At 34.7% G+C, this 25,959-nt stretch overlaps 1 protein-coding gene across 1 annotated transcript in view; it reads left to right on the top strand.

The window, feature by feature from the left end:
* Positions 1 to 25,959, top strand: part of LOC138318254 (rootletin-like) — a 91,136-nt gene that overhangs the window by 44,016 nt on the left and 21,161 nt on the right. Inside the window, exons 3-13 of the mRNA XM_069260499.1 lie at positions 11,106 to 11,294; positions 12,942 to 13,022; positions 17,446 to 17,531; positions 19,993 to 20,158; positions 20,581 to 20,793; positions 21,017 to 21,138; positions 22,079 to 22,648; positions 22,919 to 23,170; positions 24,645 to 24,772; positions 25,120 to 25,283; positions 25,612 to 25,735. Of these exons, the coding sequence (XP_069116600.1) occupies positions 11,106 to 11,294; positions 12,942 to 13,022; positions 17,446 to 17,531; positions 19,993 to 20,158; positions 20,581 to 20,793; positions 21,017 to 21,138; positions 22,079 to 22,648; positions 22,919 to 23,170; positions 24,645 to 24,772; positions 25,120 to 25,283; positions 25,612 to 25,735 (2,095 nt within the window). The remainder of the gene's footprint in view (positions 1 to 11,105; positions 11,295 to 12,941; positions 13,023 to 17,445; positions 17,532 to 19,992; positions 20,159 to 20,580; positions 20,794 to 21,016; positions 21,139 to 22,078; positions 22,649 to 22,918; positions 23,171 to 24,644; positions 24,773 to 25,119; positions 25,284 to 25,611; positions 25,736 to 25,959) is intronic.

Raw genomic sequence — 25,959 nt, 5'->3', positions numbered from 1 at the left:
GATTAGACCGCTTTATATATAATGTCGCTTTGACATTTATGGCTTACAGTTTGTGACAGTTTCTTTACACAATTTCTATTTGATGTCATATTTCGCTATCAGGGTCAGGTACTCTTTAAAAGACTTGGGGTCGTTATCATTTCTTCATTTCATTGCTGTGTTATTAGAACATCTCTAGATACTGTTCTGTATTTAAAGTTGAGGGCTCTCTTCCATCAATAAATGTTGACATTTAGTCCGTCCCTACTTGTTAGTGTGTACGCACTCAGATTACATCTCCACAGGTAGATATTAAGGCTTGATCAGCCGACTCATTTCTCATTAAATGCACCATTTCATTTTCTGTGTGGTTTGAATTGCACCCCACCATCTTAGTTTGTAGTTGTCACACTTTCTTTTCACCCCCTATGATTTTCACAGTGATCTGTCACATTCATTTCTTTGTATTTGTTTATTGAATTCAGTTAACAATATTGATCATCGAGTTTTGTTGCATTAAGATGATATACATAACATACAGTGGCAGGTTAAAGGTGCAAGAATGTCAAGATATTTTGATATACAGTGACACGTGAATAAAAGTTATAGATGTACATGCAGATATATTTTGTGATAAATGATGTTGTGAGTTTTATAATTTGGAAGGTATTTTGGATTCACTCTCAAGACATTTTAAGTGTTGTGATATTTTAGCGGTTAAAAGGTGGATTTACATATATCGGAACCTTTTCAGGAGTGTGGCTTACTGCTATTAAAATATTGAATGCTGTGCACATGTGTGTATGTACTTTTCTTACCTATACGACCTCCAGCTTTTAAAAAGATTATATTTTACAGTATATAAATAATACTTTGACATCATAAGTTACTCCCTAAAAGTTGGATTTACTTGGGGGTTTAAAATCTTAACACGTTTTGTACGTACCTGATAAGAAGTTGTAAATTTTTGTTATCTTTGAAGTGAACTGTTCGATCACGTACCTGAGATATCGGAACAAAGTCTATCATGCTTTGCACCTGATTTAAGAGACTTGTGTGTATATTAAACTGAAATTTCAGATCCTGCTTTATCAGCCGTCTTCGGCTTAGAACGATTGTCAAATTTAATAATTTGAAAAATTACCGAGAAATTGAGACGATAGTTTTAGGTCCATTATCTGTGGGCATTTGTTTGGAATCATCAAGCACACGTTACTAAATGTAAATTGACATATGGCCTTATATGGTGTCATATTTCCTGGTTATAGGTATGTTTTTTGTCTATGGTCAGTAACCAGTATGTATGAATGTATCTTATTATCATACATATTATAAGCATATTGTTTACCACAGTAGATATTCTCGAATTATTATAAAATCAATTTCTTTTATTAGATAAAAATAATTCTTCTTTGAAAATTCAAAATGTTTAGACTTTGCATTTAAAAGAAAAGTTTAAAAAAAAAAAAATTGCTATATTTTATAATTTGTTAAGGATTTAATAATTTAAGCTAAATTTTGTTTAGAAAATTTACCATAAATGGTCGGAGTATGTCTTGAAGACGCCGCTTATCTTGAACTTTAAAGAACCGATTGAGAATTAGCATGGAGTGGTGTGTCACCTTTTAAATGGGTGATTTTGTATAATTAATTCTTCTCATTAATAGGTTAGAAACATGTAAATAACAACAAGAATTAAAGGCCACTGTGTGGCGACCGATGACAGCTGGAAATTTATCTTAAACTTAAAATCTGATCTATACTCAAATGTGTTAGGTTTAAATGTAAAATGATACAGGATTAAAACCTCTGGAATGACGAGGGTTAATTTTTTGTCATGGAAGGGGTGGATTCATTTAACCTTAGGAAAAGGTACACATAAAAAAACAATACAACTTTTTTTGAATAATCATATGCTTTGTAACTTGTAAAATAATTGGAGCAAATTTAAATAAGTACTTCCAATCACATAGAGTCCTCTTGATGTCAGGGTCAGATTGGTTAGGTTAAACAATAGACATGACATCAGCATTTGTTAGAAATATCCAGACCACATCATACAAACTAAAGATTATAATAAACATGACTGTTGGTGTTGAATAAGTACTCGGGTATTCCTGTTATAACATAAGTCTGTGTTGACAGGACCCCACAAATAGTACAAAGATTCTTATCAAATTTCTCGGTTCCTATTTTCTGATTAATGAGCAAAGAACTAGTTGGAACAGTTTTAAAATATGACCGACGGCAAGTTTTACTCCAGTACTTGACAAACACTTATAGTTCGATCTCTGTCTACACGATACTTGACAAGAGGAATAGGTCTTTCTGATGAATGTTTGACAAGTGGAACTACACTATTTTAAAGAATGATTGAAAGTTTGAATTAGTCAGTAGTGTGTTTGAGGGATGTATGATAGACATAGGGAAGTGGTCCGTACAACATTGACAAGAACATGGAATCAACCCTACTCCATCAAATCTCTATGTTTATAGTCAGTTATAAAGTTCTTAGGTCAAGCAGAATTAAAAAGTCACAATGGATAGTGCCTCAAAGAATTGTATGCCATATATTTATTGAGTTATCTCCCCTAACACACTCCCTATGCAGATTGATCTGGTATCTTTATGTAGTTATCTCCCCTTACTTAGATTGTGTGTCACAAAAATAGCTCAAGAATTTGGCAAATAAGAAAATAAGTAATTTCATTCAACATAATTTTACACTTTCTCAATGCTTGACAAGTAATACTTTATTAAATTATATTCAGAAATGACTATATAGACTGATGCTTAAGGTAATTAATTCATTCCATTGAGTTTGTTTAAGATCAATTAAACAAAAAAAAAGAAAGAAAAAGATTGTAATATTCCTTATAATGTATTAGAAAAAATCACATTAAGAAATGTGTGAAGATTATATATATACATTTGTATAACAGTGTGTGACCTTAGTGGACACAAACTGACCACTGTAGACTGCTGTGTCCAGCGGATTAATTGGCTTTGTACACCAGCCGAGCTGTCAATTGGGGATTAAGGGGCTTACACATGTATTGACACAAGATGTCTGTGTCAGCTCTAACATATTAACTCCCAAATTTTGTGGAACACGCCTTCTCGTAACTACCTGGTAGCTTGTAATATACACCTGTCTGTAGCAATCCACCTGGCCAATGATACAGGTGAGGCAAAAACATCGTTAGAATGTTTACCTGTTTACTGTTGTACATGTATATTGCGGTTGATCAGCACCTTAGCAGCTTTAAACTCCCTAAGAAGATTACACATGAAGACTGGCCGGATTGTGTATTGGGCATGACCAGTCAAAGCCTTTTTTGGAATGTCCAACCCTTGATGGACCGTAGAAGACGATCAGTCCTCTACATACATAAGACAACGGTCAAAAAATCGGATATAAGGGCATTGAACTAAAGGCTGGTCAGCACGATAGATAAGTGTATATAGGTCATCATTAGTATAGAATTCTTTTTCCCAGATCATAAGCTCATCATCATAGAATGAAGACAGGTCAGATAGAAGATTTAGAATGATTTAGATATATTTATATGTACATAGCACTATGGTTTCGTATGGAATAAAATCGAGACTGTATCGTGATCGTCTGCTGAGGGGTACAGATTCAGCTACTAGTGGCTGTAAACTTGCAAAAAGTATTTTCAAGGGTATTTTAGCTATCCCTGCAATTTCACATTTGACATGATAAAAAGCTTTCACTTAAAGCTTATTGTCCGTAACTCTAGGTTTTGTCAGGCCTACAGAAGTACTCAAGAGCCGGGCCTGTAAATCATAGAAGTAGCTGGAGGTAGCCAATACTGACAACTTTCTGAGTTCAATAAATCATTTCCTTGTGTTCAGACTTATAATCAGCTTACAAAGTTCATTAATGCATGTTTTATCAAGGATTGTGTCACTATAACTGTGGAAATAGTGCGATGATTGGAGTTAAGGGACTTGGCTGAGCTCTTATCTGTCCTGGGCTGCCTAAATTGGCTGTATGTGTTTGCTAAGTGTGAGATACCTTAGACAAGGGGGGTAATTGACTTGTTTGATTGTCCTTAGTGTTTAGTTTGACCTGTGTGGTCCTATCAAGACACTGATAACACCCTCACTAGCCATTCCTCTAAGGTCTTGAAATGTGTATTAGTAACTTGAAGTGAGTTCACTACATGGTGCCAATGTGTGTGTTTGTCTGTTAGTGGTACTATAGGATGGTCAGATTCCTGGTTTGACCATGGTTGACCAATACTCTAATTCCTTATCCTGTTAATATCTCATAGATGTGAAAAATTTATTGCTTCTAAAAAATCAGTGGCACCAACTTTTGGGGAAAAAACTGTTACACAAACATTTACAAAGATATCTTGATGCATAAATAATATAAAAAAAAACAAGTTCTGTTAAAGTGCATGTTTCCCCTGTAGTCAACTAGTGGGGATTTCTTACAAACCACTTTGGTCTGGATACATGTAGGACTGACTAAAGCCAGTTAATACCAAGGACTAGTCGAGATTATGTACACATGTATATTCTGGCACGTTGTATCAGGAAACAATAGTATTAAGGTTTTGCTGAAACAATGATTTTATTGCTGAGCTTTAAAAAAACTTCTACACCAGCAATTTGTCTATAGGAGTGTGTTCGAGCCTTTATTTGGGGAGCTTTTATAAGAGCCACAAACATTCTGGGAACTTGTCCAAGAACTTAGCCTGGGAGTGTATCAGGGTAGATATTCCTTCAACAGTATAAAAAAATTATACCATACACATAGATGTTTATAATAGACTAACAGATGTCTGGGCTAATTATACAGAAACATTGGAGTATCAAGTTTCTTGTTGAGTTAAGATGACCAGAAATTCTTCATTGTCTTGTCTTGTGTGTTGAGAACAAATAGATTATTATATTTCTGAGTATGCAATTATTATATATATATACACATGTGACTGGCAAGACAATCGAAAAACTCGGTGTCATTTGAAAAATAAATCTTGAACATTTTCTCTTCATGAAATTATCAGGAGTTACATTACAAATGAGCCTGAAAATTGACCGCGTTTCCAATGTCTGTTTACTTAAGTATCTATAGAGTTTGATTATTGGAATTTTTCTCTCCCAATATTTGTATCAATGTCATTCTGATTTCCCTCCACTTCTACAGTCCTGTTGACACTTGTATATAAAATCGTGCAAAACTATTGACGGAACTTAATATTTCAGAAGTACCTATCCGGGTACATATATACTCTCGATTGCCACTCTGATATTATAAATGATGGTCATAAATTTATCAATATTTCCAGTTTGCCTCCATTTTCATTGTCCTGCCGTTACATGTTTTTAGGAGCGTCAATGTTATTGTGAAATTCTGTAATGTCAGATGTATAGGTAAAGAGCCATTTGTCACACTGGGTACCTGTTTTCTACCTGTATGTATATTTGATTAGGTAAGCCCCTGTCTCCAGGTGAGCGACACGTACAAGTATACTTGTCTGCTTATCAGACTTTCATACCTGTTGTTCGGACACATTTCTAGGTACCCAGAAATTTGCTTCCTAATTCAACCAATTTGAAATCCTGTAAATAATGTACCATGTATTTTTCGATTGATTTTATATCTTTTTCCTTAATGCAGAGGTTTTTGGGTCTAGATTAGTTGACATGAATGGTTATTTTGTCATTCTGAATGAAAATAAACATTGATTTTAGAAACAGTTTGAGGAATAATGCCATCTTTAACCAAAACAAATATTGAACTTTGAAAATTGTATTTGTACTTATCTATACAAGATTTATAAGTTGTAATAGTTATAAAAAAATGTGGAGTGATAAAAATATTCAGTTTACTTTTACTTTGCTTATTATAAAGTTGAAGAACCCCAGGTTTATAGATATTATTGCCTTTCTTTTTTTGCATAGACTGGGATGTTCATTTATAATACTAAAGGAATGTCACATTCATTCAGAATCTAAATGATAAATGTGCTTTTCCCACCATACTAAAAAAACTTCCAAGACACTGCCAGCCTACCATTAACCCAGCCTTCGTGCAGGAAATCTTGGTCTAATCCCTAAACTCAAATAATCTTGACCAAGAAACATGAAAGCGTTCATTTAGATTTAAAACTCTTTGTAAGACAAATGTAATCTGTAGGTGATATAGGTCTAGGTAGGTTTTATATAAAAGTCTTAAATGTTTTCTTTATAGCCATATATGTCTCTGACATTTTGGTCATTACGCTTGATTGAACTGTGGCCAGACTTGGTCGGAGTTGAACACGTAGAGAGGTGTGATATTTGGACGAGTGTGTCTCCGTTTTCGAGTGCTGATAGGACTAGCCTCCACAGTTTAGATTGTCTGTTTTCCCAGACCAAAGTGCAACTGTCATGTGACAAGATCAGTGCAGCATTTGAGGTCAAATCTTTGTGATAGCTAGTACATTCAATGTTGCAGGATTCAATTCAGAACACTTTGTGGATAGTCCTCTGATCTTTGACATACTGATCCCAATACACCAAAAATCTGTCGGCGTTCAGTGTTAACATTTGCAAATGCTTCCTTGGTTCATTGGTTTGGGAAATATCTCAAGGATCTTTTATAATCTTTCGGATCTCAGCTGTATGCTACAGAGGACTAAAATAGGAGTTTCTGTGGATGACTGAATTAGTTTATTTGACCTGGAAAATATTCAAATTAGAACAACATCAATCTTGTGGACCAAGAATAGAGCCCTAAAAAAATTAAATGCACATCTAAAAAGTGTTTTTGAAACCTGAACAGTTTTACATTGGATTTATTTTTTTTACAACAAAGTTTTTCATTTTGATTTGCAAGGTCATTTGTGTTGGCTTGTAGTTTCTATATTGCTGAATGAGCTGAACAGGGAAGCCTTGTTCAGCTGATTGGCAGAGAAGGGTTATAATATATATACAAGTAGCGGGTATTATCAGGGGAGCCGATAGATCGATACTGGAGAGGACCTGATCCATTCCACAGAGGACAAGACTTTACCTGTGACAGGTTAAATGGATATTTGCTCAGGTGTGAACAGGGGCTCCAGTAACGACATGCTTCATTGACCTTAGAACCTGCTACAGAGGCTGCATGAGCCAGAAATAATTCGGTGGGAGGGCAGATGAGTTTGTTCATTTATATAAGTTTGTAATTATCACATCAATATATCAGTGCAGATTACACCCTGGGACAGCTTTAATTTGTGGTCAGTTTGCCTTGTGAGCTGTGCACAGCTATACAATAACTGTCACTGAGGACTTACACTAGCTGAGGCTGTATTGTCCAGCATAATTAATTGATCGTTGATTTGTTGCCTGAGTGGAATTGATTAACCTGAAGACTTACCTGGACAGGTGTAGTAACTAGGATGGCTGAGGAGGAACCCACCTATTTCACCCCTCCCGCAGGGTTCGTCAAGTCTAAAGTGTCCGCTGTCAGTATATCAATTCTTATCTTGTAATATCTCGGTTTTAAATATCTTATATCTGCTGACCGCAAGTGCCTGTTTAATGCTATGCAATAGCCATATTCTAATGATACTAACTTGCATCGTTAGTGTGGTAAACCAAAATGATATATCTTCTCCAATCTTTTAACTTCCTTTACTACAATACATTCTTTTTGGGTATCTGCATGCCAACTACTCGTATACTGAATGACCTCTGTAAACATGTCTTTTATTGACTTAGTTCAATGTTATTTCAGACCAGTTTCATCAACATTCCAAAGGAAAGCATCATAAGTTAAAGAATCTTCCTTAATTTAAGATGGTTTCCTAAACTTCGCTAATGCTTTCAATTTTATTTGGAGAATTTGAATGTAAGAAATTTTATCAAACCCTGGCTTGAGGAACATTGATGAAATGCATGATTCTGCAAATTCCGTGGTCCCAACTTTAACAGTTCTATTTGACCAAAAACATTTGTTTTATAGATACAATTTGATGAATACATCTTTGCAATTTTCATAGGATCTGTTTGATTTTGGCACAATGTTTGTTTGGAAACCAATGCTTTGATATATGAGATCTAATCCTTTATTGCCACTTACTTGTCTTTGTGTCGAGGTGCTGGTAATCTTTGTTGTGTGATTTTGCACAGAGACAGTTTTGTGTACTTTGAAAAGTTTTCATTGTCTGTTGAAAAAAGACGACACATTCTTTCTGTCGATTTTGAATGTGTTTTGTATTGGTAGGGGATTGTCATGTGTAATAGCTATTTGTTAACACCTGGGGTTTAAAACCTACCAAAGCTATAGAATGATCAATATTTCTATCTACAATCAGAAATTTGTATGAAGAAGTTATTGGCGATAAGATGGTTTTTCAATTAATAAATGTCATTAAGATATTTTTTAGTGAATTGACATTTTGATAAAGTCATTGTGGTGATTTTGTGAACTAGAGATTGGTTCTTGTAAGGAAAGTTTTACCCCTTTCACTGCAGGTTTTAAAGACGCAATAGCAACATGAGTTTGCTAGAATTAAATTGGTATTAAAAGCATGCTGGTATATATGATATTGTTGTTCTGGTTGTTAAACTATTTTCAATCCCTTATTGTCAACTTTTTAAGGATTGCATCTGCTTAGTATATAGCTGATTGACAGTGTATTATTATAATAGCTGTTAGTTGTGTTTTTGTTTAGTTATTGTGACAGTGCATGTAACCCAAGGTTGATTCCCATAAATTTAAAAACAAAGTACAGTGTTGACAGATGCTTGTCCGATTCATCTAAAGTTGGCCAGGAAATGTCTATAGATTGTATCATTAGGTCAAAGGCATCAATGTGCTTTTAATCTGAAATAGTTATAATCTATATAATTTATGTACTGTGACATGTTGTATATTGTCAGTTTAACACTTCAGTCCAGTGAGCCTGACCAATGAGAGACATTGTGCTGTAAATCTGACCAATCAATGATGGGTAAACCATTTTATCTGACCAATCAGAAATTTGTATCTTTAACATCTGACCAATCATTAATAAATATCTATGTAGGTATGTAGTACTGTTGTACTTTACCATACACACATTTGGACAATGGAGTATTGGAATAGTTTTATCTATATAGACCATTTATTTATGTGAAGTTCTGAAGCCAAAATATTTATACTCATATAATGGCATGCCCTCAACTTTGTTTTAATGCTTAAAATTGCAGAGGTTATAATTTTAATCAACTAGGTAAACAGAGATGAACTATCGGCTAGAATTTGATATAGACATACAATCAAATATTTTGTCTTGATTATTGCTTATTTCAGGTAGGTTGAAGATCATTTTAGCTCTTTCAGGATCTACCCTTGTCTGTAAATTGTATATTTTGGTGTATTTATCAACTTATGTTGGTCTCTGTTGCCAAACTTACATCATTATCTGAGATAATGCATATCAAACAAAAGTTCATAATTTTATTCTATAAAGTTATTGAGCAAATACATTAGAAGACTTTTCACCATTGGTTGGTTTTTACCCCTCCCCTAATCCATCCATTCACTGATGTTGGTGGCATACAAATGAACACTCCCACTTTACAATTAGCCATAACTTACAGTTTGAATACACTTCATCAACTATTGATATAGTTTCCAGGAAACTTTTCAAGTGATTTTCCGCTTGATGAATTTACTGTTCTGTACTAGTCAAGTTTTCCTGACTCAGCAGTAGTGTTGTTAATTAAATCATCTGGTATGTATTGTATTTGTGGGTTTTACTGATAAATTCTGCGGACAAAGAGATTTATGTATCTATAGATCCAGGTAGGGGCTGTATTCATTGGTTCTATGATAATCATACTCAGGAACGCAGCCATGAAATCTGTCCCTTTTATCGTCAACATATCAAGATATTTACATGGATACTCGTGCATGGTTGTCAATTCGCTAATTGGAAAAATCTGAATTCATTCTTTGGAGGCTAAAGACATAAAACTACTATAAATATGCATGAAATTATTGAAAACTTGCTTTTATTAAATCATGTATTTATGCTAGCTATCTTTTAGCAATATGATAACTTGCTTTAGGTGACTGGATAACCATGGGATATGTAATTTAGGGAGGATAATTTGTAGATATATATAAACATAGAAAGTAGATGAATATAGTGGAGGGATTTTACATGCTCAAGCATTGGGCACAGGGATTGTGATGTGAATTGGCACTGTTTGATTTTGATAGCCGACTTTTCTATGCGTGTATATATTCTATGAGAGCGTTAGACTTGTGTGTTTAAATCACGTCCTGCAGCTGTGTTATAAAACCAAGAGATTACACACATACAATTCCAACAAACATGATAGATATGTATATAATAGGCTTTATTTCGCAACAAATTCTCATAAAATCTTTTTAAATCTCAGTAATAAGCTTGTTCAGATTTTGTTGTATCTGACATGTAAAACAGGGTGGTTTAAGTTTTCATAAACACAACAAGAATGATATATAATGTGTAGCAAAAGTAAGGCAATTCAATTTTCTGTATGAAGATCATATATTTTTGTTTTGCATTTGGCAAAATGTCATGCCTTTAACAAAGCTGAAGTCTTCCTGATATTCTAACCTCTCTTCAACTGCATTTCATGGGCATACAGAGAGATTCTTCTAGATCAAGCTACCTTTTGCCATCACTTCTCTTTTTGGTCCCAGTGACTCCATCCCTTTCTGTTCTCGAATCTCTTTGATTTAAAAAGATCGCTTGCTCTATACTGGCCTTGTGACACATAACTTTCTCATATCCCTCCCTCATACATAACTACATGTATAATGTCCCCAAATGTGTTACCAAAAAATGATGCAATGACTTGCTATCATAACAAATGGCACCATGTTTGTTCCCTAGTGTATTATGTACCAAATGTTATGTGCAATGAATGTCATCATGTGTGTTCATTCAAATAGTGAAATGTTTGTTCCCCTGACTGTTATCAATTGGTAGGCTGGTGTTTACCTTTTGTTTCACAATGGTCACATGATTGTTCACTCATGTTACTGGATGGAACATTAATATTGTCCCCTAGTACAATAGTACTACAACATAGACTAGAATTGGTTACTGATTAGTACGTTAATGTTTTTTTTTTTGTTACAGCTTGAACAGTCACTGAAGGGAGACAGTGCAGACACTTCATTGGAGGCTCCCTCTAAGAACCTCGTCCAGCAGAACATTGAGCTGCGACGTAAATTAGAGGACGAGCACGGCAGTTACAAACGTAAACTACAGGCGTACCAGGACGGCCAATCACGTCAAGCCCAGCTCGTACAGAAACTCCAAGCCAAGGTATCCTACACATTTCTGTAGCATAGCAACTTATACTCTCAAGTTGAGGATCTACAGTAATATCTAAGCAAACAGATTATTATTTTTTGCATTTCAAAGGAGCTAGGTCTATTTGGGTTTAACCTAGAATTTTTGAAATTCAAGAATGAAAGAATTTTGTCCAATAAGTGACCTTCGCAATGAAAAAAAAAACTTAACGACAGCAGTATAAGTTTACTTCTTTGGTCCAATAGCTTCTATATATAGATAGATATTTGATTAATTCCATAATCTTGTCAAAATGATATATAGCGAGCTTATACAACCAAATGAATAAAGAAGGCCTTCATCATTTACCATTATCATGTCTACATTGTAGACAGTGATTAGGTCACTGAAAACTTTGTTTTTTTTTATTTTCAAGTTACACCTTTTCATTCAATAGTGCACTATTGCAATGCAGTTTATTATTTTGTACTTTGATGATTTTCACTACATAATGCAATTCAAATTTTCAGATTTTCTTTCAACTAGATATGAATACAGATTTTTGTTGGATAGTTAAAAAAACATTTTTTCGTAAACTTTGAAAAATTTTGATTTTTTTTTTAATGTTTCGTTTTTGGAAGAAATGTCCATATGTTTGTATGATTTGATGTTCAGATGGAACGTAAACAAGTGAATGTAGGTGGTTTGTTCTCTCCATTTCTATCACATTGCATCCCCTAGTATAGACTTGTGGCCGCGCCCTGTCAAATGTAGATCATAGCGAGGACTTTATCAGCTGTGCCAGACGACACGGGATATTAACATCAGCAGATTGCTTGCTGCTTTTTAGATTGACAGTTGTTTAAGTCTTTTTTTTTCTCTACTATTTGATTTGATTATGGCAATGCATGTGTTCTAAAAACAATCCTATAAGCATGGTGTTCAAAAACTTTGCTAATTATAAGAATTCTCTATCCATCACAAAAATATAATTAATATTTCACAGGAATAAACAGAGATCACTGCTAATGATGTAGAGAATGTTAGTAAAACTAATCATTTCTCTTTTCTTCTTCTTTTAGGAGTTTTTGTAGTGTTCTAGTTATCGTCAGTTCTTGTCTCAATTTGTGGAAGATAATTTATTCATTAGGCATTTCAAATTTAAAAAAATTTTCAATGAAATGCATTGTTCATATAAATTAAAGATGAATTTTGATTTTGAAAAATAAAAATCAGAAATGGGGAATCATATTGGACAGATATTGAAATAACAATAAAGATCTATTAATGTCAAAAAACTACATGACTGCAACCAAAATTCTCTAAAAACATAAAAATAAGGGAGCATAAAAGTCAAATTAGTTGAAGTAAAACAAGATAATTTTCCAAACGATTTCAAATTCCTAAAGTTTTACTTATGTGCAGAGTTTGAGCTTGATAGGCTCCTCCCAGTAATGCTGTCATTGCCTTGTGTAGTATAACTTTTACCTGTGCGAGATTCTGCTTCATTCACAGCTTTTACAATACAAGACAAAATGTACGGAGATGGAGAGAATAGTCCGATCCAAGGATTCTCATATCCAGCGTATGCAATATCAGGTAATCAACAACTATGTATGCATGTAACCTTTCAACTCTGACCTTAGTTATGACCTCTTCTTTGTTCAATCCATTCCGTAGGTTTTGCAGTACAAGAGGAAGTGTGAGGATCTAGAACTTGACCTTGGCGACGTTAAAACCCGTTACGAGCATCTTAAGTCGGTAAGGGTAGCGTGATTGTGTGCCGCACCCTTCAGCCTCGTGTGTCATAAATGCATCTTCTCTAATAGGTGGTGTTTCCTGTGTTCTAACTCCAGTGGCTCAACATTAATATCTAGCGACATTGGTATTCTGAAAAAAAATCTTAATTTCAACAGAAAGGAATATTCAAGAATTTCTTAAACTTTAAAAAGAGTCGAAAAGACAAAGTCCTGTTCGTTCATCTCGACTGAAAGTAACAAACAGAATGACACTTTAATTTCCGACTATTTCAGGCTAATTTATCTGCACAATAAATAAAAAAAATTCAGTTTTTTATTGATTTTCTAATTTCTATTTTTCTAGACATACCTGTTGAGCTGCTGTGATTTTCCTAATTTTTTTGTTTTTATGTTTTAATGATTATTTATTTATCTCAATTTTCTCTCTCTCTCTCTCTCTCTCTCTCTTTCTCTCTTCTGTCTCTCTCTCTCTCTCTCTCTCTCTCTCTTCTGTCCTGCACCTAAAAACTATACTTTGATTTTGTACTTTTATCTACGGTGACTGGTCTTGAACACCAAATTATGCTAGTTGTCAATCAAGTTACATGTTCCTTTCACAAAATTACATTAGATACCAGACGTATTTGGTAAAGTGTATAAGATAAAAAGTCAAATAGAGCCAATTCTGTGGAGAGAAGCCAAGGGAGATAAACATATTGGTAATCCTGAATATGTTTTAAAATATGTAGTATATATCATTGCCAGGACAGACATTGAAGCAAATTTATATCATCCTACAGAAAAAAAAAGATGCATTTCCTGAAAGTCATCAGGTTTCTACGCTAAAAATTATAGTAATAGACAACTCCCTCCTGTAATTCATTGTAAATTCATTGTACAGTGTATATCCCTCTAAATAAATACATCAATGTAAAGGATGATCTACAAAACCTATTAAAGTAATTCCCAAAGTTAGAAAGCAATCCTGAATAGAATACTTTTAGTTCAATTAAGTTATATGACTTCTCATGAGACTGAATGTTTGTCAAGTTTATGGGATTGAATGTTAAATGTCACAGTGACATTTGTACTGACCAGTGGTCAGTGGTATAATGTGTATTGTACAATCACTTAATTGTTGTGTGGTTAATTATATAATGTTCACACTTGGTGTTGTCATAGCACGGATTGGAATGTTTACTTATGAATGAAAGAAAACCACTTTTCTTTAGGAATGAAGGAAAGTCAAATAAAAGTAATTTTAATCATTATGTGAACGTTCTTACTCTATTATACTTTTCCCAGTTAACGGAAATTAAAGTGATTAAATGTTTTATTATATATTAACAATGTAAATCCTCACAATTCCCATCTAAAGAAAGTAAAAGTCAAGAAAACGTAATGACATTGTAAACGCTACCATTCCTTTCTTGCATCATAACTTGGTTGTGCTCTAAATCCGAAAGTTCTCAGGCCCAAACCTGAATTAGAGTCACAGTAAATATTTAACTGTTAAAAGTTCTGCATGCATTAGTAAATTCTTTCTCCTTCAGTAGTGCACAAAGTAAACGTTCCCCCTCTTTAGATTTTTTGTGAACCATTACCCCAGGCCTGATAACATATAAAGGAGAAAATTTTGTGATTGTTTGTGGGTTATGATTGATCAAATTTCTTATCGACGTTGATCTGATAAAATCCAGCGATAAGTTAAATCCTTGTCTGTACCTACAGCAGAGTAACAAAATCGAGATGGGAGATTAAGCCTTTCCTATTTAGAAATAAAGTAAAACTTTGACCCCCTGTTAATTTGTATTATGTAAACCCATACTTATCAGTAACTCTAATGTCTAGTAGAAAGTATCTGACAGCAAATCTACTCCATGCATCAAATGCCGGAACTCTAAAATGTAGGGTCAAGTTTAGACATGATATTTTTCCAGATAAAATAATGGTGGTATTGTGGTCATTATGGAATTAATGCTAACATCAATACACAGAATATGGCTCCCTTTGGTGGTCAATACTGGGATAGTGCTGACGCAGAGAAAAGTGAAAGGAATGTCATAGGGAGAAATCGTGTGTTGTGATTGTAGCGGTCTATTGATGATTGGTGAATGGATCTGTTAGGTGCCTTGGTATTGGCCGAAATCTGTTAATGTACCATAGGTTACAGTGGTTTAATGGTCGTCGTTGTTTGTCTGTTTGTATCGTCTGTTGACCAAATATTGGCCTCTCTAGTGCCATACTTGTATTAAATCAAGATGAAAAGTAGCTACTTGATCTCCCTAACACCTGTGTATTCATTCCACAGGTCCGCTTGTACTCGATAAACTTGATACAAATATATTATACCCAAATAGGATTTGAAGTCATTTATAAATGTTTTAAGTTGTTAAATTGGCATAATATTAAAACAAGAAATTGAAAATTCTGTAAAAATTTTGATTGATTTTTAATTGCATTGTCATTTGATGAGTTTTTAATGGCTTTGTTTCATGACAATGAACTCTTTTTACTGCATTTTATTGAGTTGAAAATATCATTATCACTTGTTTCTGAAACGTACTTGTCCAGGTAAATATAATCCAGGGTGTGATATACATCTGATTAAGTTTGATTTAACTATTGCATGTTAATAGTTGTTAAACAAAATTAGAAAGTTATACAATACTAGCAAGTTTAATCGGGTAGGGTCAATTATTGCGGGGAAATAAAACGGTGAAGATCAAATGTCTACCACACAGAGGCTGTGGGAACGTGATCGGGAACAGCTAGGTGATCACCTCGTCAGGGTATTACCTCATGGTTAATACGGGTATAGTGTCAACTCTATTATGTAGTTACACAGTAAATATCACACACGTTCTCGATGAAAACAAAGACATCTTTGTCGTTTGAATATCAAATATTCTGTCAACTCAAGTTTAAATCATCAGACTTTTGCTTTCATATATCTCAATTTCACGTGATTCTTTCTTTGTTCTTAAATTTTAAATGGGTATACCCAAATTCAGATTTATTTAATCTTCACCTCAAAGAAAGCTTACTATTACTCTAAAACAAACAAAATTACATGAACTTATTATATTTACATGTAGAAAGTAAAAATAGGCTAAAAATAAAATGAAATTTGTCTGAGTTCCTGGTACAGAATGACCTTGGTGGATTAAAACAAATACAACATTCTGTATAAAGTTACACCTATCTGATTACTGATAAAAGGTCATATTCCATATTTATAATAATCTCAAGGCTTTCTTTATATTTCTGTTTTGGCATTCTATCAGATTTTCCTAATACTAATTTATTGGTTTCTTGATAACATACTAGGTATAAATTGACGTTAACATTCACAACTTGGTGCATAAAAAACTTTTTTCTTTTTGATTTTGCAGATTTTAATTTTTGAATACATAATTTTTGAAGATTAGAGATAAGATGCACTTTTAATCTTAATTGTTTTGGGTTTTTGACTATCTCTTAACAGTTGCATTAATTAAATCACTTATAAACGAAATGAAAAAGTACTAACTCCTCCACATTTGAAAAAAGGAAATGTATGAAAAGGGATAGCTAGATATACAGATTTTGCTCCCAGTATTTACAATGATTTACATATAATGAAATAATCATTTCATTAAAAGAAAAACAAAAATATCTAAAATAATATAACAATTTTCATAAAAATAATATAGAGTTATAATATTTTGTAAATTCGCTTAATTTATCAAAATCTTTATGAAATGTATTTCTATATTTTGAGTATGTTTCTTAATTAAAAATGATTCACATTAATATCAAGCATATAAGGTTCTGGAAGTCCTTACATATACTGTATAGTGTAGTGTGAATGAAATGAATTATTTAACTTATTTGTGTATGAATGACCACACCAGTTTGGACCTGTCCTGGCTGATCAATGTTATTGACACTTACAGAAGTGGTCATTTAATCCAGTAATGACCATTGCACTGGCCACAATAAGGTCATTAACGTGTCAGTACAACCATCGGTCAAACAATTAAAGTCTTTACGTACTGACAACTGTACAGATATAATATGTGGCCACTGTATTCCACTGATGGGACCTAAACAAAATTAATGAACATTTGATTTCAGGTTTGGTATTTTTGAAGTGCAATGTAACTCCTATTCAACATATAATCAGTCAACGGTTTGCTGTCTAGAATAACATAATAACATAATTGTAAACCAATATTCATAAAGAAAATCCATTCAGGAATGAAATTGACCATATCTTTATTTTAGACTTTGGTATACATTTGAAGTGCAAAATAAGATAATTATCAAATTATAACGACTTTCCAGAGACTTTAATATTGATAGTCATGATAATGGAATTATTGATATTTTAATGTTCATAGATCATTATGTAATCGTTTGAATATTTGGATAGTTCTTGACAAAAATTGTTATTATTTCAGTCAACTGAGAGTTCCAAGCAGCAAGAATCAGAGAAAAACATGGATATCGAACAAGTGTCCATCAAGCTGGAGGAGGAACAGCAGAGGTAGGGATAAAATAGCATAAGATAAGGGGGGGGGGGGGAACTAGGGGAACAGCAGAGGTAGGGGTAAAATAGCAGAAGAAAGGGGGGAGGGGCAAGGTTAATAGCAGAGGTAGGGAAAAAATATAAAATAGCATTAGATAGGGGGAGGATAACAGCAGAGGTAGGGATAAAATAGCATTAGATAGGAGGGGGGTGAACAGCAGAGGTAGGGATAAAATAGTGTTAGATAGGGGAGGGGCGGCTAGGGGAATAGCAGAGGTAGGGATAAAATAGCATTAGATTGGAGGGGAGAGGCAAGGTTAATAGCAGAGGTAGGGGTAAAATAGCATAAGATAGGGGGGATGGGGGGGGAGGCAAGTTTAATAGCAGAGGTAGGGATGAGGGATGGAAAGCAGCAGAAGTAAGGATACATATGTATTAGAGATAGAGAAGAAAGGGAGGGAGTGTCAAAGGTGTTTAAATACTCACTGGCATGTAGATTACATACATAAATCATATGTAGAGTTTCTCATACTTATAGGGCATTCAAATATGGAATTGGTTATTTCCTTGCTGAAAAGAAAAATTATAGTATTGACATCAATAATTTCCCTTTGTTAACAAATATACAATGCAAGTTTCCTATCACTCAATGTACATATGTAGGAACACAATACTATGTGGTATGTGCACAATTTTATGTCGTACATAAAATGCAGCTTTCAATACCTATGTGGTTCTAATCTAGATTGTTACTCAAACTCTCGGAGAGCACTCTGAGCTGTGCATTGACTCAGAGGTCTGAGTTGTTATAGAGTTGATATACAGAGTGTAATGGTTTATAAATTTTATTGTTGGTTTATACATTGGTGTCATTTCTGAGCCTAACATAAACGTCAATCATCTGCAGGCTGACAATGCACATTTTTTTAAGTACGACACAGCAGCATCAATATTTCATTTTTAATACAATATCGGACTCAATGACCTGTATTAAGTTGTGCCCTTGGAGAGCCATAAAGGTATACTACTAGTACAGCATAAATCACCATTATGATATATAGGTCATTGTATAGGCTCTGATAATGGAAAAAGGATCCAAAATTTATATTTTATCACTATTGAAGTTTAACATAGATATGTTTGGCACAGTTATTGACATACGGTTACGTGTATGGCTGAAATAGCTCCAATAAAATTGGTATTAAGAGATGAGTGTTTATTGTGATCAATGTCATGATTTAAAATACCTGTTTATCGATCTGATTATTATTACCTGGAAATCATTATAGTATCACTTTGTCTAAAAGCTTAGTAAACAATATCTAAACGTTATTTGAGTGTAAAAAGCCCTGATCTTTATTTGAAATATTAGAATAGCCTTCTAAATGTCAGCGATATTCTTGATGAGGAAACTGTTCTGTACCCAATCAAGTATCCTCATCTGTCATAAGAAACAGACAAAAGGTATGAATATACAAACATCTGATAATATATAGATCCAATTTATACAAAACCCTATGGGACTGGACAGATCAAATATAGATGAAGGGAAATGGTGGAGCGTGAAGTATGTATCCGGATGCTGAATCAGCAAGTCTTCATCACTTATGTTGATGTTTCTTAATGAATTCCGTCCCAATTAGTGACAAACAATACCAGATCTTACACTCTCTCACCTGTAATTAATTTTGCATTAAATTAATTACTCCGGTACACACGGATATCTATGAATATCTATTAGAGCTATGTCCGGTTTCTGCCACATTATACAGATTTACTGGACTCGTGCCTCTGTCTTGATTTCTCCTTTTGACACGGTGCTGTATAGTTGATGCGAGAATATGGAAATTTCTTTGTTTAAATATTCATTGCTATATCAATAGAGATTGGGAAGGGTTCTTTATATGGATGATGGATGGAAGAATCATGTTTTCCAGTAGGACTGAGTCTGAAATGGACAATGACAAGTACGTTTGAGGTATTAGTGGTATTAGAACAGACAGAACAATTGTATAGATCATGGACGAGAAGGCCTCATAAACACCTGTATTCACCTGGATAGCAAATTATATTCATTGGGATCACTTCAAAGAAATTAAAACACAATGTAGAATTATCTGTTACTGATGGAAACAATCTGAGAGTACTTACTGGTCCATGAGCTTAGCTTATTAATTCTCATGATATGTGCTGGCTAAGTTATAGGCTTGTCTTGGTAAACTGAAGGTGTAGTTTGTTGTTTGGTACAATTTGGCTTCATCACTGCATGTAGAAGTCAATATCTATATTGCAGCTAGACTAGACAGTTGTCTGTGACCATTAAAATTAATGAGATTCCAGGCAATGTATACAAAATATATTGGTTTCTTCTTCCATCTATGATTGTCTACATTTAGCCAGTATACAGGTTTTATAATATTAGCGATAACTGTACCTTTTCCTGTGACCTTCAGTAAGGTTTTGATCTTTGACCTTACAGGAGTGCCAGTCTGGCCCATGTGAATGCCATGCTGAGAGAGCAGTTGGACCAGGCCACAGCAGCTAACCAGTCTCTCACCAACGACATCCACAAACTGACCCAGGACTGGCAGAGGGCACGCGAGGAGCTCGACGCTAAGGAGAATGAATGGAGAGAGGAGGAACAGGTAGGTTATAGTGACGATATGGTGATGCTATTAGGAGAGTGAGCAGATAGTTATAGGGGCTGGTGGTTAGCTGATAGCGAGCTTTACACTATAAGGAGAAGAAGTAGATCTAGGAAAAACAGAAAAGCATTATTTAAAGGGTGGCTTTAGAAATGATATTACTTACAAAAATGTCCATTAGTTTCGCCTTCAAAACATATACCATTTGTGACTTGGTTTAAGTTCAATGACCCATCTCACTGGAACATGGACTAATTCAAGGAAAGTCAAGACCTTATTTAGTCTCACATTTTTTGGTCATCTTTGATTTTTATATGTGTAACATTGGTGGACACATCTATTGGTATATCAGCACATGTATTTCAGAAGTACTTACTGCTGATGTCTATTTTACTAAAATAAAACATATTGTTTTGTTGCAGTCTTTCAACGAGTATTTCAGTGCAGAACATGGACGTCTTTTGAATCTGTGGCGCCAGGTTGTCTCTTTTCGCCGTAGCTTTGGGGAGCTGAAGACAGCGACAGAGCGTGACATGTCTCACGTCCGCGCTGATGTCATCAAGGCTTCCCGTAGCGTACACTCCGCCTGTCTCAACCTCAGCGCCAACATGCGTAACTCTGAGACTTCCTCCCAGGTAAGTACTTGTAACAAACCTGAGCTTATTGTCATTTTACTTGAATCTTAAAATGTTTAAATTAGCTGACTTTGTGTCCTTCATGCATCAAGATTAACAAGATTAAATAATTTGTTTATGACCACTCTTCCTTTATAAAACTATTTTATTTTCAAACATATTTCAAGTTTAATTTTAAACTCTTATTTGTCAATGAGTGAAATATTCCTGTTAACCCCTCTAGGTTCTCCTTGACCGTGAGCGAGCAGACCGTACATCCCTCGAGTCACAGTTAAGAGAGAAGATCAGGGAGGTAGGAGAGACACAGAGTCGTTACGATGTCCATAGCGCTGAACTCAACGCCAAGTAAGTTTTCTAACAATAACTGTACTGAATACAGTAATTAAGTTTACTAGTTATACACTAGGCCAACAAAATTGGGTCAGAGATATTGGTCACACATTCCTGTCTAATCTGGTCTTCATGAAAAATTTATCAAAACCTAATTTATCTTGTTAAGCTGTCTAAGTTGATAAGGAATAAAAAAAAAATTTAGAATAGACATAATTGTCTAAACTCAGACCTGTCTATGTACAAAGTCTCCAAATACTTTCCAAAATTAGCCTGAATTGAGAACAATTTGTGATTTGTACTGAATCTAGGCCACTACCCAGAGACTTTGGTACACATATATATGTTTGCATACTTACTGTGAATAATTTATACCTTAAAACATCCATTGAGCTGAATATATATGCTATGTATTTACTATCGGAGTATAGTAGTCTTGTTTTCCATTATACTGCGGGGTCCAATAGTTTCTTCTGGATCACAATTTTCACAAATTACATGCGTCTTTTATGTCTTAAGAACTTTATTCTTACAAGAAAACCAAGCATTTCTTGGAAACTCATTATTTTGGGGGGGATGCCCAAGTGTTCAGATATAATATATCTCTGGAATTTGAAATGATTTTGGAAGACATAAATCTGTAGGCAATGAAAAATATTCTGATTTTTTGGACCCATATATGTTTGAATGATACTTCATTGCTGATAAAGATGTTTCCTACTGTTAGAATTTATCAGCTGTGAGTCTGTGATATATTAAGACAGAAATCTTTGAGAGCTATACATAATTAATGGATATGGGTTCTTGTAGTACAGAGTTGTTTACTATTGGTAGGACAGGCTAGAGTTGTAGGGGATCTAATAATATATCACACCTGGCCGAGTTTCTACCTTTAATTGTATTACATATGTAAGGTGAAGGTCATCTGTCTAACGACGTATGTATTGATCTACAGGGTCAACGAGCTGACAATGATGAATGAAAAACTCAAGATCCAACTGGAGGAGCGTGAGAAGACCATCTCTAACCTCCAGCGCAACATCGGCAACATGGAGACACGCTTGGGTGAGCGCAGCTATGACCTCCCAGAGACGGACACAGCGCGTCAGATGAGGGAGGAAACTGACACCATCCACCTCGCCCTGCGTAACATCGCTGAGGCTGTGATGAATGATGTCGACGAGGTTCCTCTGGATGAGGAGGCGGCAGAGGCTGCTGGAGGTCGCACATCTCCTTCAAGGGCAAGGTCAATCTCCCCAACAGCAAGGGCAAGGTCACCCTACATCAGAAGTCGATCCAAGTCGCCTCTGTCAGGCGCAAGGTCACCAGCTTTCGCCGACGCTACATTCTCTGCAGTTCAGGCTGCTCTGAACAAGCGTCAACTACAGGTGGCAGAGCTTCGCGCCAAGCTTACCGCTACGCGTGATCACAACTGTGTCATCCGTAAAAACCTTGATGACCTTGACAACGAACGGCGCAGAATGGAGGTACAGATCCTGAACCTGAAGGAAGAGTTGGACATGGCGTAAGTGAGATGTCAGGGTGGTAGTAGGGATGGGGTATCAAAACGAGAATGAAGATTGATTTTAAGGAGGATAAAATTTCATTGTACATATGCTGTGTTTAGAGACCTTTTGAGTGATTGAACATGGTTAAAGAAAATCCTCATCTTATCCTCATCGAAGATATCAAATTATTAATTTGCAAAACCCCAAACCTAATGTTTCATGACCTTGCATTGACATTACAATAGATAGCACTTTGGTAATAAAACAACAATTTCTCTGTATTTTAGGAGGAGAGACCATGAAGATTCCAACAGAGATCGTAACAGGATCAAGAATGTCCTCGATCTCACTGGAAATGAGAAGTCACAGCTTGAGAAGGTTCGTCAGGAACTCAATGACCAAATTGAGGGTCTACAACAGGAGAATGAGAAGCTACAGGCGGCTAACACAGATCTCCAACGGCAACGTGACAACATGGAGGACGAAAGGGACGATGTCGCCAAGGACAAGGATCGCCAGGTCAAGGAGAATGAGAGGAGGTAGGTCAAATATCATCAAATTCAAAGGTGATAGATCAAAGGTGAAGATGCTTCAATGAAAGCCTAGTTAAATCTTTTGCAAAAAAAAATAAAAAAGTTAAAAAATTTGGTCTATGGTGGTTTAAATGAATCATCTGATATTTTGCGCTGCAATTTTTTTTTTCCCTATGAATTGAAAAAGTAAATGATTTTTTGTAATTTCTCTCTCACGAAGATTTAACAATCAATGCTGAATGTGAATATTTATGTAAAATGTTTTCCTAAGATAAAGTGTCCATTCAGCGAAATGATATGGTATTTAACTATTTGTATTTGTCATGCTTGGATGAGCAGTTACCCAATGATGGAGAAGGATTTACCATTGTTAGACTGTAACAGATTACACTATCAAATGACAGTCGAGTATAAATCCATACAGATATAGGTTTTCTGTTGCTATTGAATGTCTGATGACGAACATTGCCGCCATGATATATAATTTACCAATCTACTATAGGGCAGATCAGCAGTTTCATATTTACATTTAATTTCACACCTAGACTCCAAAAGTACGGATTACATAAGGCCATATTAGATTCTGATACAAGTTTGGTGCTCTCTCTAGAGATCAAATGGAACTTTACCTGATTTCCATTGTGAAATATTTAGCCAACCAGCAGACGAATGCACAACAATTTTATTAAAACCTTAACCCCAAATTTTATTTTACAATTATAAAGACTTCTCTGTAGGGGATCAAAGGAATGGATGCATTCAGCTGAGGGTGAAAGGCCAGATATATTGAAATCTAGAGATTGTAATTTAAATGGCATTTAAAATTTAATAAAAGAGAAACATGCATTTGGATCTGAAAACATAGATAAATAAAATTGTGTATGAAGAAAACATGATCTTTAATTCAGCATCAAGTTGTCAAATATTGATGAAATAGGTATTGATTAGAGGGTAATTGAGTTAAAATGCAGTATGAAGATAATGTAACTTTGGTAGTTGGTGAGGGGAAGGAGGTATACCTGCCAGTTATTAATGTGACATTTTCATTGCTAATATATTATACTTTTACAAAATGTCACCTTTATTGAATTTACTTGTCCTGAACAGACATTCAGTTTTGTTACGTTGTACATAATCTAATGTATATGAATAAAGCTAAGATGTCTGCCAAATAAAAAAATCTTAATATCTTATTGACCTGTTTTGCTGATCTAAAAGTTTGTGGTTTAACACTCTTTTTTTTAAATGTTTAGTTGAACTAAATAAATAAAACCTTAGTGAAGTAATGATTATATTGAACATAAGTAACTTCCTTTAGTTTAAATCTTAACATTCTGACCTGCTGATGTTTCACATTTAAATATAACATTCTGACCTGCTGATGATTCACTTTTAAATATATCATTCTGACCTGCTGATGATTCACATTAAAATATAATTTCCACCCTATTATCAACATCCTAATATTTGATTATTCCAGCCACCGTATGATCGACCAGCTGGAACACAAGAACAGTAACCTCAAGGAGGAGTTGGTTTCCACAAAGGAAGCTCTCAACCGTGCCCTGCTGGACAAGGAGGTCTTGGAGCAACAGAAGAGTGAAATCAGTAAGTATATGGAGAAAAGAAAGAAAATGCCCTAGTCTTCTCAGAGTAAGGGACACCAGATGTGTGAAATATTTAAGAAATCTCAGACTAGACTAACTGAATTTTAGGGAATTTAATGTTACCTATACATAGCCATCACAAGTTTAACAAGGAGGTCCTAGAATCTAAGAGAGTCAAAATCTCTCAAGTTTACCTGTTTAATTTCTGTTGAATTTGATACCTCATTGTCAAACTGTGATAATGCTCTTAACTGCAATATCTGACAAAAACTAGCTGAAGAGAAAATATGACTACATGAATATAAACCATATAAAGTTGACTGATAAGAATCACGTCTGTCTTTACAGCCGATACTCTGTCCAAGGCAGAGTTACAGAAGGCCGACCTCGAGCTGGAGATCAATCGCACCAAGACAGAGGATGCTGGCCTCAGGGACGCTCTCCTCAAGATGCAGGCTCTCAACGAAGGTCTCGGCCAGGACAAGATTGAACTCAATAAAATCATCATGCAGGTACATAAAGATGTTAACACCAAATTAAAGATTATTTCAAAACAGATCAGATTCTCATTTTTGTCACTTTAGACATTTTGCTGTAGCAAAACATTCTCGTTAATTTTGTAGCAAAAGTCTTAACTACATAGATCAGATCAACAGGTTTTATGCAATTTCACTTGGTGCTGTAAACCTTTGGTAAAGATATTGACAATTACAATATCTGCCTATGATGGTTACCATGTGTTTCTCAGCCTCAAATAACACTTACTGCTCATGAGAATATCAACCCAACACAATCAGAATTTAACAAAACTGACGATGTATGTTATTGTTTCTTTAACAGATGGAGTCTGAGAAAGCTAGTCTGGCCGGAGAGAAACAACTCCTGGAACAAGAGAAGACTGGAATCCGTGAGGAACTTGTCCGTGTGGAACAAGAGAAGATGGATCTGGACACGGAGAAGATGGGTGAGTGTCTTCTCTTTATACAGGCTTATCTGAGTATTCTCTGAGAGTTTGTTAATGAGTAGCATGAGAAAGTTTTCATTGTATATATTGATAGGTATAATGATAATATTCTAAGGGATTTTATACTCGTGATAACAGAATAGTGTAATGCAAAGTGTTATACCAATGATTTATCGGCATGTCCAATAAATAAAATATTACCATTATGAAATTTATCATACATG

The sequence above is a fragment of the Argopecten irradians genome, chromosome 1, assembly GCF_041381155.1.
Source record: "Argopecten irradians isolate NY chromosome 1, Ai_NY, whole genome shotgun sequence".
Taxonomy (NCBI): domain Eukaryota; kingdom Metazoa; phylum Mollusca; class Bivalvia; order Pectinida; family Pectinidae; genus Argopecten; species Argopecten irradians.
Note: the sequence above shows the minus strand (reverse complement) of the source record. Positions and strands in the feature narration are given on the sequence as shown.